A 24,596-nucleotide genomic window follows, 5' to 3' on the forward strand; every position below is an offset into this window, starting at 1 on the left:
AAAAAAATATATATATATATATATATATATATATATATATATATATATATATATATATATATATATATATATATATATATATATGTGTGATGTCTCCATGGTTGTTTAATTTGTTTATGGATGGGGTTGTTAGGGAGGTAAATGCAAGAGTTTTGGAAAGAGGGGCAAGTATGAAGTCTGTTGGGGATGAGAGAGCTTGGGAAGTGAGTCAGTTGTTGTTCGCTGACGACACAGCGCTGGTGGCTGATTCATGTGTGAAACTGCAGAAGCTGGTGACTGAGTTTGGTAAAGTGTGTGGAAGAAGAAAGTTAAGAGTAAATGTGAATAAGAGCAAGGTTATTAGGTACAGTAGGGTTGAGGGTCAAGTCAATTGGGAGGTGAGTTTGAATGGAGAAAAACTGGAGGAAGTGAAGTGTTTTAGATATCTGGGAGTGGATCTGGCAGCGGATGGAACCATGGAAGCGGAAGTGGATCATAGGGTGGGGGAGGGGGCGAAAATTCTGGGGGCCTTGAAGAATGTGTGGAAGTCGAGAACATTATCTCGGAAAGCAAAAATGGGTATGTTTGAAGGAATAGTGGTTCCAACAATGTTGTATGGTTGCGAGGCGTGGGCTATGGATAGAGTTGTGCGCAGGAGGATGGATGTGCTGGAAATGAGATGTTTGAGGACAATGTGTGGTGTGAGGTGGTTTGATCGAGTGAGTAACGTAAGGGTAAGAGAGATGTGTGGAAATAAAAAGAGCGTGGTTGAGAGAGCAGAAGAGGGTGTTTTGAAGTGGTTTGGGCACATGGAGAGAATGAGTGAGGAAAGATTGACCAAGAGGATATATGTGTCGGAGGTGGAGGGAACAAGGAGAAGAGGGAGACCAAATTGGAGGTGGAAAGATGGAGTGAAAAAGATTTTGTGTGATCGGGGCCTGAACATGCAGGAGGGTGAAAGGAGGGCAAGGAACAGAGTGAATTGGAGCGATGTGGTATACCGGGGCTGACGTGCTGTCAGTGGATTGAATCAAGGCATGTGAAGCGTCTGGGGTAAACCATGGAAAGCTGTGTAGGTATGTATATTTGCGTGTGTGGATGTATGTATATACATGTGTATGGGGGGGGTTGGGCCATTTCTTTCGTCTGTTTCCTTGCGCTACCTCGCAAACGCGGGAGAGAGCGACAAAGTATAAAAAAAAAAAAAAGAAAATATATATGTGTGGAAGAAGAAAGTTAAGAGTAAATGTGAATAAGAGCAAGGTTATTAGGAACAGTAGGGTTGAGGGTCAAGTCAATTGGGAGGTGAGTTTGAATGGAGAAAAACTGGAGGAAGTGAAGTGTTTTAGATATCTGGGAGTGGATCTGGCAGCGGATGGAACCATGGAAGCGGAAGTGGATCATAGGGTGGGGGAGGGGGCGAAAATTCTGGGGGCCTTGAAGAATGTGTGGAAGTCGAGAACATTATCTCGGAAAGCAAAAATGGGTATGTTTGAAGGAATAGTGGTTCCAACAATGTTGTATGGTTGTGAGGCGTGGGCTATGGATAGAGTTGTGCGCAGGAGGATGGATGTGCTGGAAATGAGATGTTTGAGGACAATGTGTGGTGTGAGGTGGTTTGATCGAGTGAGTAACGTAAGGGTAAGAGAGATGTGTGGAAATAAAAAGAGGGTGGTTGAGAGAGCAGAAGAGGGTGTTTTGAAGTGGTTTGGGCACATGGAGAGAATGAGTGAGGAAAGATTGACCAAGAGGATATATGTGTCGGAGGTGGAGGGAACGAGGAGAAGAGGGAGACCAAATTGGAGGTGGAAAGATGGAGTGAAAAGGATTTTGTGTGATCGGGGCCTGAACATGCAGGAGGGTGAAAGGAGGGCAAGAAATAGAGCGAATTGGAGTCATGTGGTATACAGGGGTTGACGTGCTGTCAGTGGATTGAATCAAGGCATGTGAAGCGTCTGGGGTAAACCATGGAAAGCTGTGTAGGTATGTATATTTGCGTGTGTGGACGTGTGTATGTACATGTGTATGGGGGGGGGGGTTGGGCCATTTCTTTCGTCTGTTTCCTTGCGCTACCTCGCAAACGCGGGAGACGGCGACAAAGTATAAAAAAAAAAAAAAAATATATATATATATATATATATATATATATATATGTATATGTTGAGATGTATAGGTATGTATATGTGCAGATGTGGACGTGTATGTATATACATGCGTATGTGGGTGGGTTTGGCCCTTCTTTCATCTGTTTCCTTCCGCTAACACGGGAGACAGCGACAAAGTACAATAAATGGGAAAGAATGTCACCAGTGGATCTTGCCACACAGAAGCCTTACTTGTGATCCAGAGAGAAGATTGTGTATTTCAAGGTGTTTAAGGATATGTGAGTTGAAGAGGGATTCAAAGAATTTGGAAATGGTAGATGTCAAAGCAATAAGACAATAGTTAGAGGGGTCCAAACAGTCACCCAACTTAGGGATGGAGTGTATCAGTGCATGCCTCCAAGGAGAACGAAAGGTTTGTTTTTATAGAGAAACAGAACAGATGAGCAAGCACAGGTGCAAGTTAAGAGGCACTCTCTTTCAGCACACAGGGATGTATGCCGTCAGGACCATAATCCTTGCTTGTGTCCAGAGACATAAGAGCTTTTCGGACAGCCCAAAAATAGATTAAGGCGAGGAGCATAAGATTAGGTAGAGGAGCATCAGGGGGTGAAGAAACGTTAAGAGTCATCCAAGGTTGAGTTAGAGGAGAAACAGGAACCAAAGAGAGTTGCTTTTCTATGGCAGAGACAGCTACAGTCCCATCAGAACAGAATAGTGAAGGAGATGTAGAGTGTCAAGTTGTGAGAGATGCCTTTATCTAGAGACTAGAAAGACTTACCAGTGGATGATAAGAAGTTACCACACTTCCTTTGAATAAAGGAATGCTTTGCCACAAGGGTAAGTACTTGCATTGATTACGGTCAGTGATTAAAGCTGAATGGGAGTTAGAGGAAGAAAAGTTTTCCAGACCCGTTATGCTTTATCCCTTTCCTGAATAGCCTCAGAATAGGAATGGTTGAACCATGGATTGGGTGAAGAGATCGTTTTATAGGAAGAAGGGATAAATGCTTCCATGCCTGCAAAGATAACCTCTTCTATGCTTTTGGAGATAGAAAGACCACATAAGACGGTAATTTACCAAAGGAAAGTCGGAAAAGAAGTTAAGGAAATTATTCCAGTCAGCTTTGTTGAGGTGGTAGTATTTATGCAAAGAAGGGGCTGCTGGAGGGGGAGGTGCCATAAAAATAGATACATTTATGAGTGTATGATCAGATTAACCAAGTGAGGGCAAGATTGTGTACTTAAGCGGGATGGACTGGAGTTGAAAAACAGATCCAGAATATTAGGAGAGTGATCACAGTAGTCAGAAATCTGGGTAGGGTGGGAGATAATTTTTCTAAATCATTGAGAATAAGAGAATGTGAGGGCCTCAATCACTCTGCCATTCATATGGGAGGAATTCAGTCATTCCCTATGATGAACGTTGAAATTTCCGCGGTAGAGGATCTCAGCTTGTGGGTGATAGGATGTCACAGTCTCATGGCAGGAGTTTAGTTAGTTGAAGAAGGAAATGAAATTTGTAGAATTAGGAGAGCAGCTTGACGGACCTTGAGCCACATAACATCAAAGTTTGGGGACTCAAGACCCTTTAGGCATGCAAAAGGTGTGTTGATATTGGAGTAAACACAAACACCTCCTTTGAACCGGAATCATGTGTGGAGATTGTTGTCTGATATGAAGAGGGGACTCGTGACATCATTAGACAACTGTGTCTCAGAGAGAAGTGAGATATTAGGAGAGGTACTAGATAGATCGTATTCAACAGAGGGGAGGTTACTGGAGACAGCGAATGTTGATAGAGTGAATGAAGAAAGAGAAGGTTTAACAGAGAGGGAAAGGTCATGGAAGGGGCTGGTACTACTACTATCAGAGCCCTAACCCTCATTGGCAGTAGAGTCAGGTGAAAACCCAGAGATTCTTAGCATGATGATACTTCAAAATTTTTTGAATGGACAGGAGTTGGTAGGAGTACTTGTGAAAAATGAAAATAAGCAAGATTTGAGTTGGTGTATGGTGCTTGTAAGAAGATGGCATGGCTAGACCAGTAGTCCCATTTTGATGAGACACAAATTAAGACCAGCAATCCTAACATGGAAAGTGTAAGTTGGTTTCAGGCACAACTTTTAACACTCCTTGGTCAGGATGGTAGTGCCATCCTTGGCGGCTGCTCTCAGCAGCTTGTTGCCACTGTATAAAGGAAAGGGGGATAAGGGTAAGTGTTCAGACTACAGAAGTATACGTTTGTTGAGTATACTTGATAAGCTGGATTGGAGGGTATTGATTAAGAGGATTAAGGCATACAGAGCATCAGACTGGGGAGGAGCAGTGTGGTTTCAGAAGTGGTAAAGGATGTGTAGGTAAAGTTTTGCTATAAGAATATGTATAAGAAATATGTAGAGAAACAGAGAGATTTGTATGTGGCATTTGTGGATCTAGAGAAAATATATGTTAAGGTTGATAGAGATTTTTGTGGAAGATTATAAGAATGTATGGTGTGGGAGGAGAGCTGCTGGAAGCGGAGAAGATTTTATCGAGGGTGTAAGGCATGTATATAATTTGGGTAAGAGGAGGGTAAGTAGTTCAGAGTGAAGGTTGGTTTTTGGCAGGGATTTGTAGATGTCGCCATGGTTGTTCAGTATGTTTATGGATGGGGAGATGAGGAAGGTAATTGCGAGAGTCCTGAAAAGAGGGGTGACCCCGGTATGGGAACCACACTCCTTTTATTTCCACACATCTCTCTTACCCTTCCATTACTTACTCAATCAAACCATCTCGCACCACATATTGTCCTCAAACATTTAATTTCCAACACATCCACCCTCCTTTGTACAACCGTATCTATAGCCAATGTCTTGCAACCATATATCATTGTTGGACCTACTATTCCTTCACACATACCCATTTTTGGTCTCTAAGATAGCGTTTTGTCTTTCCACACATTCTTCATTGCTCCCAGAACCTTCGCCCCCAACCCCCACCCTGTGACTCACTTCCTCTTCTATGGTTCCATTTGCTGCTAAGTGCAGTCCCAGATATCTAAAACACTCCACTTCCTCCAATTTTTCTTCATTCAAACTTGCTTCCCAATTTCCTTGTCTCTCAACCCTACTGAACCTAATGACCTTGCCTACTGAACCTAATAACCTTGCTCTTATTCACATTTACTCTCAACCTTCTCCTTTCACACACTTTTTCATACTCAGTCACCAACTTCTGCAGTTTTTCACATGAATCAACCACTAGAGCTGTATCATCAGTGAACAACAACTTACATTTCCCAGGCCATATCATCCCCAACAGACTACTTACTCTCCCCCACTCCAAAACTTCATGCATTACCTCCCTAACCACCCCATCCATAAACAAATTAAACAATCATAGGGACATCACACACCCCTGCTGCAAACTGAAATTCACTGGGAACCAATTATTCTCCTCTCTTCCTACTCATACACATGCCTTACATCCTTGGTAAAAACTTTTCATTGGTTCTAGCAACTTACCTCCAAAACCATATACTCTTAAAACCTTCCACAAAGCATCTCTATCAACCCTATCTTATCCCCTCTCCAGATCCATAAATGCTACATACATATCCATCTGTTTTTCTAAGTATTTCTCACATACATTCTTCAAAGCAAACACCTGATCCCCATATTCTCTACCACTTCTTAAACCACATTGCTCTTCCCTAATCTGATCCTCTGTACATGCCTTGACCCTCTTAATCAATCCCCTCCCATATAATTTCCCAGGAATACTCAACAAACTTATGCCTCTGTAGTTTGAACACCCACCTTTATCCCCTTGGCCTTTGTACAATGCATGCCTTATGCCAATCCTCAGGCACTTCACCGTGGTCCATTCATATAGTGAATGTCCTTACCATTATTATTATTATTATTATAATTTTATATATATATTTTTTTTTTTTATCATGCCTAATCGCCGTCTCCTGCATTAGCAAGGTAGCGCAAGGAAACTGATGAAAGAACAGCCCAACCCACCCACATACACATGTATATACATAAACGCTCACACACGCACATATACATACCTATTCATTTCAACGTATACATATATTTATTCATATATGCACATGTACATTTTGATACTTGCTGCCTTCATCCATTCCCATCGCCAACCAGCCACTCATGAAATAGCATGCCACTTACCCAGCTGTATGTATAAGATTATTGAGTGCACCTTGTAAGTTTTGTGTAAGAGTGGTAATTGAGAGGATGGTTTCAGGGGTGGTAGAGGATGTTTGGATCAGGTGTTTGCTGTGAAGAATTTTTGTGAGAAATTCTTAGAAAAACAGAAGGATTTCTATGTGGCATTTCTGGTTCTGTTACGCTTTTAGAAATTGGCATGCAAAGATATGTGACTTAGGGTGAACAATTTGCTTTCAGGAGTGATAGAGAATGTTTGGATCAGATCTTTCCTTTGAAGAATGTGTGTAAGTAATATATAGAGAAACAGGACTTGTATGTAACATTTATGGATAGAGAAACCATATGATAGGGTTGATGGAGATTCTCTTAGGAAGGGGTTACGAATGTATGGTGCTATTAGAAGCAGTGAGGAGTTTTTATTGAGAGTAAGACGTGTGCCAGAGGAGAATGCTTGCTTCCAGGTGAAATTGGGTCTGCAGCAGGGGTGTTTGATGTCACCTTGTCTGTTTGATTTGTTTGGGTAGTGAGGGACATGTATGCAAAAATCTTGAATCCAGGGAGGAGCAGATATGCAGTCTGTAATGGATTGGGGGCCTGGGAGGTGAATCAGTAGTTTTGTTGATAACACAGCACTCTTGGTAGATTTGAATGAGAAACTGCAGAAGCTGTTGTCTAAGTTTGGGAGAGTGTTTGAATGGAGACAGTTAAGAGGTAGATGTGAATAAATGGAAGATTATTTGGTTTAGCAGTGAAGAAGGTTTGGTTATTTGCAGTGTGTTTGAATTTTTACGTATTTTTCCACATTTACAATTGTTCTCCGTTTTATACCTTTTTTTAAGCAGAATCAGGAATGAGCCTTAGAGGAAAAGTCCACAGTGGGTTTCTTCCTCTGTTCTTTCTTTTGGAAAGTGATGATACAGGAGGGAAGGATTTCCAGAACCTCTGCTGCACCCCAGTTTGTCACTTTTTACAGTGTGTTATTAATTTGTCAGCCCTTCCCCATCTTTTTATAATAGTTTAATTGATTTGTATCCCTCTTATTCTTTCTTTCCATAGCGGTCCCCTTCATCACCATCAGGCTCTGGCCCCAGTGACCGCTGTCGGAGGCGGACATCACCACTTCATCAGAGTTCCCTTGCTGAGGGATCTTCAGAAACATCTCGCAGCTCCCCACGTTCCTCCCCTTGTTCTACTGAACTTGCTAGGTTATCACCTCGCAATTGTACATCACCTCATAGTTCTTCATCACCTCATGGTTCCTCATCACCTCATGGTTCCTCATCACCAAGAGGTTCATCATCACCAAGAGGTTCATCATCACCAAGAGGTTCATCATCACCACGTGGATCATCTAGCTCAAAAGACACAAGTTCCGAGCCTGATCATGACCCTGCAGTTCCTGGTTCATCCAAAGACCCAATGCCCTCCTCCTCGGGTCACTCTTCCATAGGAGAATTCACAGTTAATGAAAGAGCTTCTTTCTTAAATGATCTACCTCCAAATATATTTGGTAAGTCTGTGGCAACTGTTCATCTTTGTTGATATGTAGAGCAAAGGGTAGAATTCTACTGATATTGTGAAAACTGAAACAGCAGGATAGCAGCTCTTAAATAGAATGATTGATATCCTTTCCTATTGCCAGAGCATGGTTTTAGGGATCCCACCTTTGCAAGGTTATTTCACACTAAAGATGCATATCTACTCATTTAAATCACCTCATATGTATGGGAACAAAGATTTTGAATATGGAATATGAGGTAGATGATTGTAATATTAGAGTAACAAAAGAATTAAGAAAGGAATATGCAAGGGCATTTCACATTGATTGGGCAAAATTTATCAGTTACAGATCTATCTATTTATCTATCTATATCTCTGTTGCTCGTTCCCTCCAGGAATTCCCTCAAGGTGGTGGCCGTGGCAAAAGTCTCCATAGCTGGTGAACTCCATTGCCACTTGTTAGCCTTTGGTGCCTTACCCTTAACAGGCCACTCTATCACTGTGTTTTTAGAGGTTCCTACTGACTACCTCTACCTAATGTTCCTAATTAATGTTCCAACCTACTACTTCAGCTTAATGCTCCTGCCTAATGTTTCTACTGATGCTCCTGCCTAATGTTCCTACCTACAACTTCTGTCTATTGCTCCTACCATTTTGCCAAAAGGTAGGGCTAGTGCATAGTGCTTTCTGCAAAAAAATCTAGATTTACGAAGAATGAGTTGTGTGAGTTCAGTGTTGTCATGTATTATGCGTGACAAGGAGTGACTGTATGTTTACGGACAGAATGCCAGAAGGCTATGTGTGGATAAAAGAGAAAGAAAGGAAGCTACCTGAGTCAGAGGAGTGCAGCTTGAAAACCACTGAAGTGCTGGGTCTCAGTGCAGTTATCATTACCCCTCCCAGTACCCAGGTGGGTAGTGCCGGTAACATACCTCCTTGGTTGATGTATGCGTACCAACTGATACTTAGCTCAGCAAAGTTGAATATGCATTTTTGTTTGATGTATAGGTATTATTGCTTGAGAAATTATTTAAATTTTGTGTTTTTCACGGATGTGTAGGATCTACATGTAAAAAGTGGAAAGGAACAAGGGAAAGAGGGAGACCATGGAGACCTTAGGACAGTGGGGTCTAAATATTCAGGAGGATGAGTGGATTGCATGGGATATAATGCATTGGATTAATGATGTATATAGAGGGTGACTTACTGCTAATGGTCTGAGCCAGGGCACATGTACTAATCAAGGTGAACCATGGAATAATTGTGGGGCCTTGCTCTTGATGGTAGGTACTGGTTTCATTACATTATGGAAGATAGCAGTCAGTTTGGTGTTAGTAAATGAGGCTTTTGTTCATTTATTCCTGAGGACACTATGCTTATGCAGGAAAAGCATTTAGGGTGAAAAAGAATAGCATGTTAAAAGATGTATGTATTATTTACAACATTTCAGGAGTGGGAAGTTTACCATGATTTATTTAGTTTAAGGAAAGAAGTATCCTTGAACTTTCCACTCAGGTTGTCCTGCAGTTAGTGAATATTATGGCAAATTAGATATTGATTGAGAATATTGATAGACCACCTTTTCCTGAACTCTCTAAAGATGTTGATAACATGATCTTTTCCAGGGCTGAGTGATTACTCCAGTGCAGAGGCAGATATTCTTGCCCAAGTGCTTGCTGCCAGCCAGCAAGAATATTTGGAGTCATTGAAATGCAGGACCAAGGATGACAGTTCAGATTCATCCTCTTCATCCTAACACTTCATCCCATAGTAAATAATGTTGCCATTTTTCTTGTGTGCATACATAGTCACTCCAGTATCAAGCCACCTCCACTTGGTGAATGTATTGGCAACACAAGTTTATCTTCATAATCAACTTAAGATGTACATGTAATGTTTTGATGTATATATATATATATATATATATATATATATATATATATATATATATATATATATGTATATATATATATATATATATATATATATATATATATATATATATATATATATATATATATATATATTCACACACACCTTTCCCTTCCTTTGTGTTGGGATGTTCTCCTAGAAAAGTACATGCAAAGTAAATCTGCACAAAGTGAGCTTCATAATGTATGGAAAAATAAGAGATTTCCAAGCATCTTGAAAGTTCCCATTTTTGCTTACATCTTGGAAAAAAGTACTCCTGAATTTTGTACACATAGTTTACATACATTGAATTCCCAGTTATCTAGATGAATTGGGACCAGACCCCATCTGGTCAAATGAGTTTTCTGGTATCTCAGATATTTAGATTTTTATAATGTACAGGAAAGAAATATGTCTTTGTTAGATTGAATTATTAAACTCAAAGTTTATATTGCTGTAACAAAATACTGTACCAATCATAGAAAAATCAAACTCTCTCCCACATGTCAATAGACTGTCATAGATAGCTGAACAAAAATCAGAGAGAGAGAGAGACACACACACACAAATGCACACTTAAATTGCTGTTTGAATTGCAGTGCTTCATAGGGAAGGTGGATTATTATGCACTAGTTGGCCTAGTGCTTACCACATAGGCATACCATTATTAGGGATTGTAAGGAAACTAACTCTGCTGGCAAATATTAGAATTTCACTGAAGTTCATGGATAGGGAAAAAATTCAGCAACCTGTCCACATCCTACATAGGCAAAGACTAGAAGCTTTTCAAGTTTGGGCACCACATACAGATGATAGAGAAGGTCCAGAGGAGGGCAACAAAGGTGTTACCAGAATTAAGAGAGTTGAGTTACAAAGGAAAGGGATTGATGTCAGTGATATGACCACCATGGAAGAGAAAAGAGTGAGTGTTGCCCATATTACATCCTTGTAAACCAGATTGATGACAGAGTAGTGAATAGGTTTCCTAAAGATGTAGAGACAAAATAACTAGAGAACAGAATGAAAGTAAGAAAGAAGCCTGTTAAAAAAGATGTATGGAAATAATTTTATAGTATATGAGTCATGAGTGAATGAAATTCACTGAATGACAAAATGGTAAATGCTGACAACATTCATAAGTTTAAAAAACTTTATGATCGTAGATAAGGCTTAGGAGATGTGGCAGTAGATAAGGTTCAAGAGATGTGGCCCTACATATGTAAGACATATAAACTTCTGTGAAAGGCTGAAAGAACTGGAAATGCACAGTTGAGAAAGAAGAAGAGAAAGATATATGATAATCTGTGCATGTTGATATAGTGAAGCTATAAAAGAAAATATATTGAACATGAAAACCTCTGAATGAGGAGGAATATACAGAGTTGTTACATCTAAGTAAATTGTGGAACTTGCTGATAATGGATCAGATAGGAACACGAGAAATGCCCAGCAGGAAGTTGAAATGTCTTTTCAATATACTACCATTAGAAATGAAAAAGATGCGTAATACAAATTACACAAGCATTTAAAAGAAATCATATGTAAGTGAAACAGCCCCAGATGAACCCAAAATCGGTGATCATGTAATGGAGGTGGCAAAATAGAGGAATGGTCTTATTCATGAAGTAAAAATGTACAGTGAGAATGACGCGTCTGTCGTACCATTTTGGCGAAATCTTGTCATAGATACTCGTAGGTACACCATGCATTATGAATAAGTAATTACACACACACACACACACACACACAAACACAAAATTTGATGGTGGTAGGGGTAGGCAGTAAGTTAGGCCTACTGACAGACAAATCTTACTTTTCTAGGAGGGGTAATAAAATTTATGGTATTGCAAATTCTTTACTCTTGTTTGATTAAGATATCCATTACAAAAGTTTTGTCCAGTCATAAGCAAAAACTAATTGAATTGAGATCAATGAATTGCTGAAAATTTTTGTAGCCTAAGGTATTTTTTGTTGACTAAATGTGGTGAATTAATAAAGATGGATTAGGTTCTCTGCTGATTACAAGTTTTTTCTGCTGGCAAGATGAATATTGTATTGAATGCTTGCACCCCACCTCTTTCCTTAAGGCTAACAAATACTTACCCACACACTGTCAGGATGAGTGGGGTTCAGATAACAGAGACTTCATTGTATGAAGGTGAAATGATGGATGAGGACTGGATATTAGTTGGAGGGAGCAGGTAGCCTGTTCTCACCCACTTATTTATGCAGGCATTTACAACATATGACTGAAACTCACCCTTCATTTCTTGAAACTGGTACAGTTTTATAAAATGAAAATAAATGAGTGGATCTACATTCTTGCCCTTGCAAAATGGGGGAAAGATGTGTGTGATATATATATATATATATATATATATATATATATATATATATATATATATATATGTATATGTATATATATATATATATATATATATATATATATATATATATATATATATATATATATATATATATATGCAAAACCTTCACTTCACTGTGAAGAGGTATATGCACAATCACCACTGGAAAGAAAAAAAAGAACAGTGAGTACTTTCATTTATTACATCCTTTTCTCTTTCCAGTGGTGATTGTGTGTATACATAATCCAAAAAGTGTAATAACACACTGGTAAATGTAACAGGAACATCCTTCATTGGAAAAGAAAACAAGAAAAAGAAGAGCCGGTATATTTTAGTCCAGAGTCTAGGACCCTCTTCAGCCAGCTGGAGTGAACAGACAGACAAGGCCTAAAGTTGGGTCACATGACCAGTCATGAGGCTTGAAGGACAAGTCTTGGAGCCTAACACTTGACCTAAGATACCTGACGTATGATCCACATTGACTGAGGAGAGGTTTAGGATAATCCTCTGAATGACAGAAGCCATGATCAGATCAGGCGAACAGTGCCTACATGACAGGTTGAAATTAGAGTTAGAGCTAATGAAAGCAGATTCTACTATTTTTCTGCTTTATTTATGATGAGACTTATATGACAACGAAGAGTTGTCTAACAAAGGAGAGTTGGTGCAGTCAGTAGTGTGTCTTTGATTTTGAATATGTTTGAAAATAGCAGACTTTTCTGGCCATACCTAACAGTACATTTATGTTCAGTTATTCTAGTGCTTAGACTTCTGCCAGTTTGACCAATATACACATCATTACATTCTTTTCATGGTATTTTGTAAACCCAAGGTTTATACCCCAGACGCTTCACATGCCTTGATTCAATCCACTGACAGCACGTCAACCCCGGTATACCACATCGCTCCAATTCACTCTATTCCTTGCCCTCCTTTCACCCTCCTGCATGTTCAGGCCCCGATCACACAAAATCTTTTTCACTCCATCTTTCCACCTCCAATTTGGTCTCTCCTCATTCCCTCCACCTCCGACACATATATCCTCTTGGTCAATCTTTCCTCACTCATTCTCTCCATGTGCCTAAACCACTTCAAAACACCCTCTTCTGCTCTCTCAACCACGCTCTTTTTATTTCCACACATCTCTCTTACCCTTACGTTACTCACTCGATCAAACCACTTCACACCACACATTGTCCTCAAACATCTCATTTCCAGCACATCCATCCTCCTGCGCACAACTCTATCCATAGCCCACGCCTCGCAACCATACAACATTGTTGGAACCACTATTCCTTCAAACATACCCATTTTTGCTTTCCGAGATAATGTTCTCGACTTCCACACATTCTTCAAGGCCCCCAGAATTTTCGCCCCCTCCCCCACCCTATGATCCACTTCCGCTTCCATGGTTCCATCCGCTGCCAGATCCACTCCCAGATATCTAAAACACTTCACTTCCTCCAGTTTTTCTCCATTCAAACTCACCACCCAGTTGACTTGACCCTCAACCCTACTGTACCTTAATAACCTTGCTCTTATTCACATTTACTCTTAACTTTCTTCTTCCACACACTTTACCAAACTCAGTCACCAGCTTCTGCAGTTTCTCACATGAATCAGCCACCAGCGCTGTATCATCAGCGAACAACAACTGACTCACTTCCCAAGCTCTCTCATCCCCAACAGACTTCATACTTGCCCCTCTTTCCAAAACTCTTGCATTTACCTCCCTAACAACCCCATCCATAAACAAATTAAACAACCATGGAGACATCACACACCCCTGCCGCAAACCTACATTCACTGAGAACCAATCACTTTCCTCTCTTCCTACACGTACACATGCCTTACATCCTCGATAAAAACTTTTCACTGCTTCTAACAACTTTCCTCCCACACCATATATTCTTAATACCTTCCACAGAGCATCTCTATCAACTCTATTAGGATAACTAAAAGTTACACTTAAAGTATCACTCTCAATAGGTTTGAAATTGGACAATAAAGCCAATGCAGATCAGTTTTATGGTAATTTAAGAGGTAGTTACGAATTATCTCTTACAGAAGAGTTCACTCTATAAAAACTTGACGTAGCAGAGTTTGGAGATTTACAAAGAAATCAATCTGGATAACCTAATTTCTTAAGCTGGCATTTGATAACATTAATCTCATGGTCCAAATGTTGGGGGCTCCAAATTCTTAGTGTTGTAAGGAAAAGACCAGAGGCCACACTGTTCTTGATTTGGTTAGGATGATTTTTGAAGAAATGGAGAGAGCCTCCTGAGTGGGTGGGTTTCATAAAGGTACTGAATTCAATTTGACTAAGGGCTTTCATAATCAACACTAAAAAGGGGAGTTCTCAGCACTTTCCTGCTCAACTTTTAATTTGATACTGGGAACAAGAGAATTGTCCTGCTCAACTTTAAATTTGATACTGGTAACAAGAGAATTGAGCTCCCGGAAAAACAAGTCAAAAGTTTCTTATGAATCATTCCTTACTGAAAAGATATCATCGACATGCCAATACCAAATCATGTCCGTTGGTTTAATCTGCGGCAAAAGTATAGATTCAAAGTATTCCATTTGTGTTGGATGGTACCAGAGACAATTCTCTGGTAGTTAGTAACTACTAACCTTTCTTTCATACTATTCGCCATTTCCCGCGTTAGTGAGGTAGTGTTAAGAACAGAGGACTGGGCCTTTAAGGGAATATCCTCACCTGGCCCCCATCTCTGTTCCTTCTTTTGGAAAATTAAAAGAAAATAAAATGAGAGGGGAGGATTTCCAGCCCCCCGCTCCCTTCCCTTTTAGTCACCTTCTACGACATGCAGGGAATATGTGGGAAGTATTCTTTTTTTCCCCTATCCCCAGGGATAAGTAACTATGAATATTACTAGAATAATTAGTAATTACTAACTACTTTTCTTTTTAAAATGAGTTTTATTGACAGTGTTTTGGTTGTTCTGTGGGTGAGGTGGCTTTGCCTCCGGTACTATCCAACCTATATATGGAATACTTTAAGTCTGTACCATTGCTTCAGATTATACCAACAGTCATGATTTGGTATCAGTATGTTGATATCTTTTCGCAATGGAATGATTCATGGAGAAGTTTTGACTTGTTTTTCCAGAAGCTCAATTCTTTTTTTCCCAGTATTAAATTCAAAGTTGAGTGGGGAAAGTGATGGGAAACTCCCCTTTTTAGATGTGTTGATTATGAAAGGCCTTAACCAACTTGAATTCAGTGTCTATAGTAAAACCATCCTCTCAGAAGGCTACGACCATTTTTTCAGTAATCATCCTGACCAGATCAAGAAGAGTGTGGCCTCTGTTCTTTACCCTAGACCACTAAGAATTTGTCGCCCCCAACATCTGGACCATGAGATTAACGTTATCAAACGCCGCCTAAGAAATTAAGTTATCCAGAGTGGTTTCTTTGTAAATCTCTCAACTCTGCTATGTCAAGTTTTTGTAGAGTTAACTCTTCTGTAAAAGATAACTTTCATAACCCATCTCTTAAATTACCGTACAACTGATCACCATCAACTATATTGTCCAATTTTAAACTGAGAGTGATACTTTAAATGTAACTAGTTTTCCAAATGATATTTGTATGAATTTAGTCAACATTTACCAAAGACTGTCCTTTGATGATAAACCTGGGGTTCATAAAATACCCTGAAAAGAATATTTATTTATTTATATTTTATTTATTTTGCTTTGTCGCTGTCTCCCGCGTTTGCAAGGTAGCGCAAGGAAACAGACGAAAGAAATGGCCCAACCCACCCCCATACACATGTATATACATACACGTCCACACACGCAAATATACATACCTATACATCTCAATGTACACATATATATACACACACACACACATACATATATACCCATGCACACAATTCACACTGTCTGCCTTTATTCATTCCCATCGCCACCTCGCCACACATGGAATACCATCCCCCTCCCCCTTCATGTGTGCAAGGTAGCGCTAGGAAAAGACAACAAAGGCCCCATTCGTTCACACTCAGTCTCTAGCTGTCATGCAATAATGCCCGAAACCACAGCTCCCTTTCCACATCCAGGCCCCACACAACTTTCCATGGTTTACCCCAGACGCTTCACATGCCCTGATTCAATCCACTGACAGCATGTCAACCCCGGTATACCACATCAATCCAATTTACTCTATTCCTTGCCCTCCTTTCACCCTCCTGCATGTTCAGGCCCCGATCACTCAAAATCTTTTTCACTCCATCTTTCCACCTCCAATTTGGTCTCCCACTTCTCCTCGTTCCCTCCACCTCCGACACATATATCCTCTTGGTCAATCTTTCCTCACTCATTCTCTCCATGTGCCCAAACCATTTCAAAACACCCTCTTCTGCTCTCTCAACCACGCTCATTTTATTTCCACACATCTCTCTTACCCTTACATTACTTACTTGATCAAACCACCTCACACCACACATTGTCCTCAAACATCTCATTTCCAGCACATCCATCCTCCTGCGCACAACTCTATCCATAGCCCACGCCTCGCAACCATACAACATTGTTGGAACCACTATTCCTTCAAACATACCCATTTTTGCTTTCCGAGATAATGTTCTCGACTTCCACACATTCTTCAAGGCTCCCAGGATTTTTGCCCCCTCTCCCACCCTATGATTCACTTCCGCTTCCATGGTTCCATCCGTTGTCAGATCCACTCCCAGATATCTAAAACACTTTACTTCCTCCAGTTTTTCTCCATTCAAACTTACCTCCCAATTGACTTGACCCTCAACCCTACTGTACCTAATAACCTTGCTCTTATTCACATATTATGATATATATATTGGTCAAACTGGCCATAGTCTAAGCACTAGAATAACTGAATATAAGCATGCTGTTAGATAGGGACTGGAAAATTCTACTGTTTTTAAACATTCAAGATAAACATCACTCTATTGACTGGGAAAACTCTTCTTTGACATATAAGTCTCATCATAACTTTAGCAGAAAAATAGTAGAATCTACTTTCATTAGCTCTACCCCTAATTTCAACCTGTCATGCAGGCAGTGGTCACCTGATTTGACCATGGCTTCTGTCATTTAGAGTATTATCCCCAACCTGAACTCAGATCAGTGGATGGGCTCTGTGACTTGTCCTTCAAGCCTCTTAGTCAGTTATGTGACCGAACTTTAGGCCTTGTCTGTCTGTTCATTTCAGTCAGCTGAAGAGGGTTCTAGACTCTGGACTGAATAGTACTGGCTCTTCTTTTTCGTGTTTTCTTTTCCAATGTGGAACATTCCCGTTTTATATATATATATATATATATATATATATATATATATATATATATATATATATATATATATATATATATATGTATATATGAATATGAATAACAAAACAGGCATTTCCACATAATTTGTTTTACTTGCAACTGTACTTTGCAGTTAGTATAGTGTTTTGATTTGTTCTGTATCTGTGACAAGGTTGCTTCACCAAAGTTTCCACAGATAATTTTCAGTAATCTCAGTAATATGTACATAGTCACCATCATCATAAGTTAAGGCTGCTCATGTTGCTTATGCTCTACAGAATCACCACATTACAGATTCATTTGGAATTTATTCATATCTGTCATTGTAGAATACTGCTTGCATAAATAACCATTTCACTGCAAAATAAGGTAACTTGATAACCCAGAACAGATATTTAGGGCCTATCTTGATATTAGTATTAGCATTTATAGAAAGACACAGTGATTTCACAGTATGAGAGACAGCTGGTCTTTTTTCCTCTGTATTGTGACCAGCCAGTGAAGAGGTTTTGTGATGTTAACCAAACAAACAACCCGTGTCTTACCAGTAACAAATTTTACAAAAGCTATAGGCCTTCCGCTTTGTAGTAAATACCATGCATTTGACTTTACATGTGGAGATAAGAAGCCAGGTGTAAATTTAATACTATAAGATGGTTGTAATTGTGGTAAATTACAGGCCTTTTGTTAAGAACCAGGGCCCAAGTAATGTATCATAGCTCTATACTCATTTTTGAAAATTTAACATATTTGTTGAAATTAAACATAGCTTTCACAATGAAACTCAATTGGTGTGAGTTATAAAGAAAAGCAGGATTTTTTTTATCATAAAGATTTTGAATATGATGAGAGAGGGATATCACATGGATACTTCCTCATTTCATAGTCCACCTACATGTACTATGGTCCGGGTCACTTCAGAGTTTAACAGAAGCCCTGTATTAATTGTTTGTTAATCTTGGTTGCTGGAATTGGCTGCATGTCTTGTCTCCATCCATTGGAAGTATTTGACTATCTGTGTAACTTCTGAATACAGACTTTTAATATGTTATACTCCACTTCAATTTTACATTCATATTCAGTGCTATATCTAGCCTTGCTTAGGGTGGCCCATGCAGAATCTTCCTGGGAATTCGGATTGTTTAAATATGAACTGTGATATTTTTCTTGGCATGAAGCAGGCTATTATGGTTGCCTCTGCCAAATTAATAGAAATTTACTGGAACAGAAGCCATCAGGACTGAATCCTCTCTGTGTAAATTACTTTGTATTAGTGAAGTGTTTTCTAATTGTAGAAACTAACTGAGCTAAACTTTCCCCTTATATATTTCTGTGCCAGTGAGATGTTCCCCAGCTATAAGCCGGGTAGCTCATAAACTTAAAAGATTAAGTGATTATTGATTTAAACATGTTTTGTTTAAAGCAGGTATATAGACCACATGACATGTTATTAGGAGTTAGCCTGTTTGAGCAGTTGCTGCACACTCTCAACTTTTTCAGAAAAATATTTGAACAATGTATCAGATTTTTTTATTTAAGGGTGTGTTATTTGGAATGCTGACACAAAGCTTTGTCACTTTTGTAACTAATCTCTGAGCAGTAGAATATTCATCAGCTCAATACATTTTATCACATAAACATATTACAAATATTTGGAAAATAAAACATCAAAATTCTTCTAGGTGGCAAAAAATTTCTTTGCTTTTGAAAGACCTTAGGTGTTGTCAGTCCGTTATTGACAAACTTCATTTTTACTGAAGACATTGTGGCCATGCTGACCACTGAACTGTACTGATATGTTTATCTGTACTTGTTCTTTTACCTACTAGCCACACAAATGAATTGGAAAATCTTTTCTGGTTTCCCCTTATTATACATAAACTCTCATCAGTGCAAGCACACTCATCCTTACATGCATATTTCCTGGATAATAATTATGGGAGGGGAGTATCCCTTAATCACCTCCACCTCCCTTTAAAGTCATATATTTCCTGAAGCTCTTCTCTCTCCCCTTTCTGTCCATCTTTCCTTTTAAGATACACTAGTAGGTAGTACCAGAAAAAAGCTAGCAGAATTGTTTAAAAGGAGAAAAGGTGTTTCAGGGTTTTATTTTACCCTGTAGTAAAATGATTGTGTATCACTGAATTGATTTGGGAAATTTATACTAATCAGCTTAACTGGCTTGTATATCAGCATGTGACAACAACAGTATTTGTATTATGAGTAGGAATGTTCTTTGTTGATAATAGTGTTAACTTGGAAAATTACAAAACTGCTGGACATTGTCAGGGATTAAGAAAACGTATGAGAAGAGATGTTTAATACCAAACAAATTTGTAGTGTTTGAAAATACTCAAAAAGTGAGGTATAGTTGCTAATGACAATCTAGTGACATTCAAACTGCACACTGAGGAGAGTTGTCTGATGATAAAAGTATTCCATTCATATTATCTTCCTCACACAGAACACCTCTGCACGTGATCAGCCTCTAAACTTCAACAGTTCACACACTTCATCTTTTTTATTTGTGGTCTATCTCATATACATGTAACTTTAGATTTCATAGATCTTCGTTTCCAATTAGAATTTAATATGCTATCGAAAATTTTTAGTTTGACTTTCCATTTTCTTTACAACAAATAAATTGCAATGTAATTGTGTTTTTGCAGATATAACTACTCAACTTATTTCCTGTCCCATTATTTTCCCCGTTTATGTTTGCCGTTTTCCTTGTGAGCAAGGAAGTGCCAGGAGCAGTTGAAGAAATAGCCTCATTTAATCACATCATCACTCTAGCTATCATGTATAATATGCTGAAACCACAAAAAGGTCTTTCAAATTGGCCAGTTAAGGGTGAGTTACTAAAAGGCTGAGAAACAGCACTAGAGTTCACCAATTTTAGAGACTTCTCTTGGCCACCCACTCGAAGGAACTCCAGGAGGGAATGGGCATCCAAGATATAGATTGATAGATAGTTAATTATTATCATTATTATTATTATTATTATTTTGATCTATTTTTGTCTTGTTTATCCTAAGAAAAATATTTCCAACTTTAATTGATTTTCATCCCCACTAGTATTGCTTTACTTATACTTTTATTGGTTTCTCCAATATTTCCAACTTCATTTTTATCCACTCTGACAAAATTTTATTCATGGATGCAGGTATACTGTATTAAAAGAAAGTATTGAAGAACTGTACTGATTGCACATTACTGTGGTCTCCCATCTTTTAACTTTATAGTACTTAGTCCAGCATCTTGACAGTGGGCTTGTTCGCCAAGTCAAGCATCTTGACAGGCTTGTTCCCCCTATCATTTTCAATAGATGTTGCCTTCACACACACATTACAAACAAATCATTCAGAAGCCCCTCCTTTTTCAGTGTACAAATATTTTGAAGTAAAAGCTGCTTAGAATTTTTTTTTTCCTAAACAGACAATTTGCTCTATGAGTTGTGACATATAGCTCTGCATTAATCTTCCTTTAAGAATGTAGGTCTCTACAAACAACTCTGTGTTCTTAGTATTTAACAACCCTTAGAATATGAGTGCTGTTTCTTGAACACTTAGTCTCTCTCTCTCTCTCTCTCTCTCTCTCTCTCTCTCTCTCTCTCTCTCTCTCTCTCTCTCTCTCTCTCTCTCTCTCTCTCTCTCTCTCTCTCTCTCTCCTCTCTCTCTCTCCTCTCTCTCTCTCCTCTCTCTCTCTCTCTCTCTCTCTCTCTCTCTCTCTCTCTCTCTCTCTCTCTCTCTCTCTCTCTCTCTCTCTCTCTCTCGTTAGTATGAGAAGGAAGGAAAATTAAATTTTATCTAGTTTGTCTTTGACAGAGAAATTTGGTGAGAATGAAAGATACATGTTGCGAGAAATGTCATGAGAAGTTTTTTTCCTTTTGGTACTCAACACTTCTCGTATGGTTGTTCTTTCGAATGTCAGCAGAATGAGTTAATCCTATATGTATTACAAAGGAATCTGTACAAGTAAGTGGCAATGTAGCACCCTTTATGTATAATTTTCTGCTTACTCAGGTTGATGATTTACCTCATTTGTAACTTTTGGTACTTTAAACTTTTTGGCACTGTTTCACTCTTGGAGTCTTCTTTAGTAAGGAAAGTCTTACAGAAAAAAAGTGAATGCAACATTTATGAATTTAGGATGGGCATATATTACAGTGAACAGGAAGCACTTTGAGAGCTTCAGAATGCACATGAAAGCCAAAAATGCTGTTAAAAGCTTATACAGCAGTGGTTCATATGTTAGAACAAATGATATTATGAATGAAAGATCTGAAATAGATATGGAAATACATCAAGACTAAGTGATGTTACTGTACTCATGTTGTATTTTTATGGATGGGTCATTACATGAGATGAAAGTGTGGTGGATTAATTGTGGTATGATAATTCACCAGGAAGGAATAAGATGAAACTTACCACAGTTGCTGTATGCAGATTATGTTATGTTGTTAGGTTAATCAGAGGAGGAACTGGAAAGAATGGTAGGCTGTTTCATGGGTTTTTATTGGAGAGGGATGCCAAAAATGAATGTAATTAAAAGTAAGATGTTAGATTTTAAAATTTTTAAAAGGGATGGAAAATCAGATTGTGAGATGTGCATGGTGATAAACCAAAAATTGTAGTTTAGTATAAATATTTGGGAGTAAAGTTTATTAAGGATGGATGAAGGAAAACTTGAGTTGAAAATAGAGTCATACAAGGGAGGAAAATAGAAGGTACAGTGAAAGCTCTTTCAAATGGGAGAAAAAGTGTGAAAGAAGCATGCATGAAGTGCTGATGTTTGGATGTTAAACCTAAGTATATATAGGTCAGGAAAAGTAAAAAATAAGAGCAATAAAGATGGACAGTTTGCATTGTAAAGTTGGAATCAGGACAGATGAAAGAAAGATTAAGATGAGAAGGATATATGGTGTGAAGAAACCATAAGGAAGGCATTTGGATGAAAGTCTTCAAGGGTGGCATGGTCTTCTAGACCATATGGCTAATGATACATTGGTCAAAAAAAATATAGTAGCACAGTATAAGATACAAAGAGGAGAGGTAGACTGCAGAAGAGATGGATAGATGGTGAGAGAATTGATGAGGGCTAAGGATACTTCACATGAATATGTTTGGGGAACAATAAAGGACCAAATGAAATGGGAGCATTTCATACTTGCAGATGATGTGAATGGAGATGGTCTTACTCGACAGATTAATGTAGTGTGAAACACAGGCCTCTACACTTACAGAGTACTTCTTGTCTTTTCATTGTTTCACCCTGGGCAGGGGTTGTAGGTTCTTCAACTCATTTACCTTCCTCCAACCTCCTACCACTTTCTTTAGTGCCCCCTCTAGTCAGTCACACACTTTCCCTGTAGATACTGTCCATACACCTCCCTGTTTCCCTACACTGGCAATTTAACTTCCTTGTTCCACCACTCACTACCTTTTGTTTTATGTTCACATTCCACTTACTTCATGCAACACATTTCACCGAAAATTTAAGGATATCTTTCTGAAATACTTGCCACTCGTCTTTAATTTTCCCTCACCCAATGCCATTCTTTACTCAGTCCCTCTATCTCTGCACTCAGACGTTTCCAAGCTCACTCATTCACCACATTTTTCACATGTATATCCTGTTTTTTCTTGAAACCACTACAAACTTTTACATATATATCCAACTGGAAGCAATCAGACAGTCCACCATCCATCCCTCCTAACATGTTCTTATCCAAAAACTTTTCTTTTGCATACCTGTTGGTTAGCATATAACCCAATAATGCCCTTTGACCCTCAGCTCTCACTCACACAATTTTTTATAAACCCTTTTTTAAAACAAGAATACTGTATTTGCTATTCACCCACCTTTTTCAGCACAGAGACTGACAAGCTTTTCTCCACTTTGTTACAGTGTTTACCTCATATACCACAGTTTGCTACAATGGGTACCTCATATATCCCAATCATACCCTCAATTGCCACACCATCCATTCTTGCATTTATGTCCATTAGCACCACAATTCGATCCCTTGCATCTAAACTGCCAAAGCATTCTCTCACCTTCATGAAAGAGCATTCCTTTCATCTTTACTCCTTTCACTAACAGGTGTATATATGCTAGTAGTCACCCAACTCATGTGTTCCAATTTCATCCTGTCACTTTTTTTTTCTTTTTTTTTGTAGTCATGGGCAAAAGTCCTCATGAAGGCTGGGCCATAATTGAAATATAGAGAGGATTATGAAAGGGAAAAAGGAAGAGATAAGGGAAAATATTTTAAAAATTTAGAGGAAGTGAAAAACCTGTCTTTTTAAATGTGACTTTATAGTTACTGGGAAAGACATGAGAAAGTAGAGGGTTTCAAGGTGTAGGGAAAGAAACAGTAATCAAAACGACCCATCCATGAGTGTCCGATAGCACACAGTAGGCTGATTTTTTCTGATTTTTTGTTTTGAGGTATTTTACTTTTGAGCTGATGGCTTGACATTTGACGTTTCGTAATGAACGTCTTCAGGAGTTTGGACATCCTGCCTTAAGGAGCTAAGGTCATTTCCATGGCAGGTCCATTTGGAATGACAAGTTTTTCATTGTGGAATGATGTGGTGTTATAGATTTCTTGAGGAATCCAAAGACTTTTGATGTAGGAGGTTACTTCAAAATATTTGGGACCAGCATGATTTAAGATTGTTTGTAGCAATCATGAATGTAGAAATGCTATTACATCATCTTAATGTCAACTACTATTTTTGGTTATATTCAAAGATTCCAGTCCCACTTTGATTTATCAAATTACCTTTCAACTCCATTCTCATTTACCTTGGTTGGATCAAGTGCCTTCAGCTGCTTGGCTCACTCACATTTTCTTTATTTTGTACCCAGTGTGCTTAAGTGACCATAGTCTCCAGCACTAGTACATCACTTAATTATTAGTTATTGATTTTGTTTTTGTAAGATTAAAGACAGAATAACATCACTCACATATCAATCTTTGTAGCCAAACATTTGCTTTGCAAGTTATGGATAAGTATTCCCTTCTTATCCTCACATAAGATTTATCTAACCTTCATGAATCTAAAGCAATCTTTCATTTGCTGTATGTCCTATGTCACCATACTATATCAGTCTTCCATTCATGTGCCTTTCAAAAAATTATCCACTCTTTTCCATCTGTGGGTTATCCACCTCTGCTGCTGTTGTAATTTGTTTATTACTGGGAAGTATCTGTTTTGCATTCATACAAAAGTGTGGT

At 38.7% G+C, this 24,596-nt stretch overlaps 1 protein-coding gene across 3 annotated transcripts in view; it reads left to right on the forward strand.

The window, feature by feature from the left end:
* Positions 1 to 19,955, forward strand: part of LOC139758416 (OTU domain-containing protein 5-A-like) — a 95,561-nt gene extending 75,606 nt beyond the window's left edge. For all 3 annotated transcript variants that reach the window (XM_071679810.1, XM_071679820.1, XM_071679801.1), the window contains 2 exons: positions 7,316 to 7,769; positions 9,385 to 19,955. In XM_071679810.1, the coding sequence (XP_071535911.1) occupies positions 7,316 to 7,769; positions 9,385 to 9,515 (585 nt within the window). In that variant the 3' untranslated portion in view covers positions 9,516 to 19,955. The remainder of the gene's footprint in view (positions 1 to 7,315; positions 7,770 to 9,384) is intronic.
* The last annotated feature ends 4,641 nt before the right edge of the window (positions 19,956 to 24,596 follow it).

This window comes from Panulirus ornatus, chromosome 2, assembly GCF_036320965.1.
Source record: "Panulirus ornatus isolate Po-2019 chromosome 2, ASM3632096v1, whole genome shotgun sequence".
NCBI classification, from domain to species: Eukaryota; Metazoa; Arthropoda; class Malacostraca; order Decapoda; family Palinuridae; genus Panulirus; species Panulirus ornatus.